This window comes from Cucurbita maxima, unplaced genomic scaffold (assembly GCF_002738345.1).
Source record: "Cucurbita maxima cultivar Rimu unplaced genomic scaffold, Cmax_1.0 Cma_Scf00012, whole genome shotgun sequence".
NCBI classification, from domain to species: domain Eukaryota; kingdom Viridiplantae; phylum Streptophyta; class Magnoliopsida; order Cucurbitales; family Cucurbitaceae; genus Cucurbita; species Cucurbita maxima.
This window is the reverse complement of record NW_019272028.1, coordinates 3588432-3593678: the sequence shown is the minus strand read 5'-3', so window position 1 is coordinate 3593678 and position 5247 is coordinate 3588432. Positions and strand designations below refer to the sequence as shown.

The 5247-nt window shown below is 38.2% G+C and overlaps 1 protein-coding gene across 1 annotated transcript in view; it reads right to left on the bottom strand.

Moving 5' to 3' along the window:
* The window catches only part of LOC111487445 (oxysterol-binding protein-related protein 1C-like), an 8717-nt gene extending 3968 nt beyond the window's left edge, over positions 1 to 4749 (bottom strand). Inside the window, exons 1-4 of the mRNA XM_023134848.1 lie at positions 3791 to 4749; positions 3068 to 3424; positions 1268 to 1364; positions 192 to 643 (exon numbers count right to left, since the gene is read on the bottom strand). Coding sequence (XP_022990616.1) covers positions 192 to 643; positions 1268 to 1364; positions 3068 to 3424; positions 3791 to 4330 — 1446 coding nt within the window. The 5' untranslated portion in view covers positions 4331 to 4749. The remainder of the gene's footprint in view (positions 1 to 191; positions 644 to 1267; positions 1365 to 3067; positions 3425 to 3790) is intronic.
* Between the last annotated feature and the right edge of the window lie 498 nt (positions 4750 to 5247).

Genomic DNA, 5247 nt, shown 5'->3' with positions numbered 1-5247 from the left:
GTTGAAAAAAAAAAAAAAAAAAAAAAAAAAAACTAGTAAAAAATCACATGGAGTACGAAAATATTTATGGTGTTTTTTCTTTTACACAAGAAAGTTCCTTGAATTTCTCATGGAACACTGGAGGTTTCCAACATCTTCCATGAGACCACAAAATGTTATGCAGAGCATAGGATCGTGGATCATCAACTTACCCTTCTTCCCCACTCATGTGCCCGATCAATAAGGTAAGAATATTCTAAATCTTCAAAACACTTTTGCAAGGAAGAAAGAGGCTCATTGAAGAAAACAGGGAGACAAATTTTGGTGAGATCTTTTCCAATGTTATCTTTAATCATTGACCAAAGGCTAACACCCTTCTCCTTTTCAACTGGATCAGGTAATTTCTTGCGCCGCTTAACATGTGGATAATTAGTTCCAACAGATCTAATTGATGGATCCACCTCTTCCTCAGAACCAACTGCACGAATGCCTTCATCCGAAGAAAAAGATGATATCCTGTAATCAGATCCATTGCTTTTGAACGAACTTGACGATAAAAAATCTCTCGTATCAAAAAAAGTGTTCTCATCATCATCTGTTTCTTCCTCTGCAGCATCAACTCTCTCATTGTCATCATCAGATTCAGTTACACTTGGGCTTGCATCTGTAGCCAGATAAAAAAGTTGATGGAAAAAAGAGTAGGACATGTTTCCAATGACCAAAAGAATTGAGCACATGTATACAAACACATATCTAGAGTAAGGAGATAAAATGCATCACAAGCCAGTATTCAACGTGCTTATGCTAAAAAATTTGTATGTAGGACCCAAAAACTGTCGAAAAAGAAACAAGCATTAATAGCAAACAGTATCATCATACGTATTATGTATGTGAGAATATAAATAATAAATAAGCCAAATCAATCAAATCCAGTAATGCTGCTTGAGAGAAATCACCAAGGCTACACTTCACCTCAATTGATCAAATCCAGATTCAAGTCTAGTGCTAAGCACATAACCTGTAAGGTTTCATAAAATTTTCTGCCAACCATTTTATCTTCATTATAGCATATCAACAAAACAGAGGACGACAAATAAGTGTCAGATGTCATCATTAGAAAAACAAAGCTACAGTTAACACGAAGTAAAATCTCTTTTCACATAACCCAAAACAACAATACTGTCTTATTAAAGGGAAATGTGACAGGCCAAAAGACAGTGATACAAAATTAATTTAGTGTGTTGACTAGTAAAACCATGATTATATAGTTATGCAGCAGACAACTCACCACTGTACTTTTCCAGCGGACCAGGCAAAGCCCCCGGCTCATTGAACTGTCTCTGGCTCTCATCAACTACTGTATTCTCCAAGTCAACCTTTTCTGTCTACACAAGACAATAAAGAGTAATTTAAGCATAGCACAACGGCCAAAACAAAATGTTGAATGAAATGCAGAATGCGAAATTTTGAAGGATGGTCAGTCAGTGAACTTCTATCGGACTCCTACTGTTATTGTTTTGATTAGAGGTCTACTTAATGCTAACAAAAAAAATGAATTTGAGCTATTCGTGGAAACTAGAGAATCAAATTCAAGGAATAAATATATGTATTTGAAAGAAATTCAATTAGCTCAAAAATGAAAAAACAAAAATTGAATAGCTCAGGTGTGGGGAAAAATCTAAATTGACTAACAAATGGTCTGCTTGGATTAAGCCTAACAACAATGCTTGGTGTAAGGTTGAATCCAAATGACGTTCAACTTTGATTAGTCTTAATATTATAATCATATATAACTTGCAGGAAGTGCATGCATTATCGGAACAAGCATATAAAACCTTTTCCAGCTAACTTAAACCTTCCGGCAAAGCAATCAAGAGATCCTAGAAAAACCATTTCCAAAGAGAAAGCACGAAAGGCAAGCAGCAGAAAATTTCACTATTCTTGATGAAGAAACCCAGGAATCGGAATAGAAATGTCTTGGTAAGAGAGTTTTAGCTTTCAGCTGCAAGTAGGTGGTACGGGTATCTCAAGAAAGGAATAAATCTGGGAAGTTTTGGTGTACTTGTTATCTGCTAGGAATTGTGGACACTCTATTTTAAAAAGAGAGTGAATGGCAAACTCAAAACACGCTTTAAACATACGTTCTAATATTAAATTGAACGCAGGCAAGCTCTGAATTTTGCTTCGAAGTGTCCAATTTCAAAATGAAAACAAGGGGGCTACGAGAGTCAAGACACAAGGGGGCCACATTTAGTAGGAAAAAAAAAAATGAAAACAAACAAACATGCAAATAAACTTTAATCAAGGAACTGTATAAAATAAAAATGGCAGACAAAAAACAAATGTTCCTAGATAATCAAATGGAATTATGCGAGAAGAAGTGGGAACTCTAGTTTTGTCGTTTGAAAAACTTTGTGCATTTTTGGGACATCTGGCTTCATTTTGGGTTTGTTACATGGAGAACGTAATTACTCTACAATATTTTAGCATGCTTCAAATTCAACATGGCAGTGAGAATAAGTATGTGTAACTAGTAAAATATGACAATCACTGCGTACTACATAGAGCCAAATGCCACCCATCTGCTACACTATCAATAATGGACAATCAGAATTATTGGATGAACCTATAACGGCCCAAACCTACCACTAGCAAATACTATCCTCTCTAGGCTTTCTCTTTTGGGCTTCCCCTTAAGGTTTTTAAAATGCATCGGCTAGGAAGAGGTTTCTACACCCTTATAAAAATGTTTTGTTCCCCTCTCTAACTGATGTGGGATCTCACATGACCAATATCTCAATGGAGCTTAAATCGCTCTATGAAATCAATAACACATTTCATAAAATGGTAGCTAATTATTAAAATTGGGAAATTTAAGTTCATACAAAGTTACAACAGAGTATAGGTACAAACTCAGATTCCCGAACAGTCTTGACAGAAGAATTACTGGAAGAGGAAAATATACACAACCTCTAAGACAGGCTCCGTAGTGATTTAATGAAAAGAAAAAGTTCCAATAGTAGCAGGAATCAAAAAACAATTCCCAATTTGATTCATATGAAGTATTCCAGATTCAGTTTCAATGTACCTCTAAGTGCCGCAGTGTGTCAATAAGTTGCCACTGCTTTTGCTTGAGCAACAAGAGCTGGTTTTGCAATGCAGCAAACTCACTCTTCATAATGTTTTCAGTGTCCTGAATAGCTGTTTCATTGACACCCTCTTCTAAAAGCCGCTTTCTAATCCTGTCTGTTGACACAGACAAGAAGTCCTTAGGCGCCATGAGCTCGCTGTTCGACATCCTTGGGAATAGTTCCTTCACTGCCTGCAATGCATCCATCCATGCCAACCGATCGTCGCAGGTCTCCGCACGCAAGTGAAGTCTCTTTGTCCCAGTGAAGATGGAAAACCTCTTATCATCTGATCGGCTTTCTCGAATTGAGGAAACCTGTCATATGAACAATTCAACGGCCGCGAATGAACCACAGAACCATAATGAAAATTAAAAGAATCTGCATCCTAGGCATCATTCCAAAAGTCTCATTCACGATTAACATGGAACACAAAAATCTTGAGAGGATTAACCAAATCGATTGTAAGCATGGATGAAGATGTTGAATTTCAGTTAATAAAAAGGATGAAAAATGAGCATGCGAGTCATTATCTACGGGATAATCCAGAATGAAAACAAACTGAATAAGAAAACGAAGGAAGATTTTGATACGCAATATCAGCACCTCCAAAACAAAGACAAAACGAATGACATGATTCTTGGAGGCGTAAATTATGAAGGAGCAGTTAGAATCGGTGAAACCTTGAGATGAACTTCCCCAAACGGCTTGCGCCTGAGTGGGAACTGGGTGGTATGATTAGAGAACCCGTTCTTATGTCTCGAAATCCTCCTCATTGACACCTCACCAATCACCTTCGATCCCTTCTCTGTTTCCTCATTGACAACGATCTTATCAGGTCCATGAATCTTATAGTAGGACAAAACGCCATCCTGAAGCACAAACCAGCGTGGACGCCAACCTTTCCCGTAGTTCACCCACTTATAGAGTATACCACAAATACCATTCCCAACAATATCGTTGATCTTAACGTCAACCGGAGGCTCCCTAAAGGAGGAATGCCGTGCAACCATCTCAGCAGCAAAAATACTCCGGTGGCTAAGCCGTCCCGCATCGCTAGTACTAAGACTCCGATTATGAGAAATTCGAATCGTCGGATCCGATCTGGACGCAACAGAAACCGCAGGAGAAGCCGGTGGAATATGAAGGTCGGGCATCGGATACGGCGGTTTCTTGGACGAAGAGTTATCAGAGACAGTAGAGACACAGCAGAAAGAATGCATAGGGAAAATTTTCAAACAGAGAGGTGAGAAGAGATTGAGAAGGAACCGGAAGTGAAAGCGACGTCGTGGGAGGAGTCGGAGACAGGCGGAGGAGGAATCATTGATTCAAATTGTTGAAACGAAGAATATGGGAAGAAGAACAGTTGGATTAACAAATTTCTTTATAAGGAAGCCGCAAAACAACCGATGGCCATGGAAATCTTGGGCGAGAAGCTCGGTGGAAACGGATTTTCAATTATGGAATGAGCAGAATTCCGATGGAAAAAAAATAAAATAATGTAATGTGTTCTTGTTGGTCGAAAATGGAAATTGGAGCTTTGGGGCATCGGAGAGGAAGAAGCTGCGTCGTCCGCTTTGACGTTGGTGACACGCGGCGAGTGCCGAGGACGCGACTCAATGAGCGAACCAGTTTAAATATGGAGGCCGCCGGACGGGACGGGTAGTTAATTAATAAATTCTTATCAAAATAATAATATATTAATTAATTTTCTTTTTTTTTTTTTGTTATTTTTTGTGTTGATGGGTTTTGTTTGGATGCGGGTGGGTGTAGGAAAATTAGAGTGGGGAACGGCGCGGGTTTGTGGGAGATGTACAGCTGGGTGTGGCCGAGGCGGATCGACAACGTGGGGACCGGCGGGTGAGGGTTTGACGGGAACGGGACCCACTCTCTAAGGGCTTTTTCGTCTTTTCACTTTTTTAAAAAAATACATAAATTTAGTTATTATTATTAATTTTTGGGATTTTCGTTTTAAAAGTGGTGGATACGGTTTCACGGGATAATTCCTTCTTTAATGAAATGGTTTTTTCTTCTTTTATTATTATTATTATTTTGTTGGCTTATTTTAACACGTAAATGAAAATATTTTATATATTTTTGTTTGAATTTATCTTTTCCAAAAAAAAAAAAAAAAAAAAAA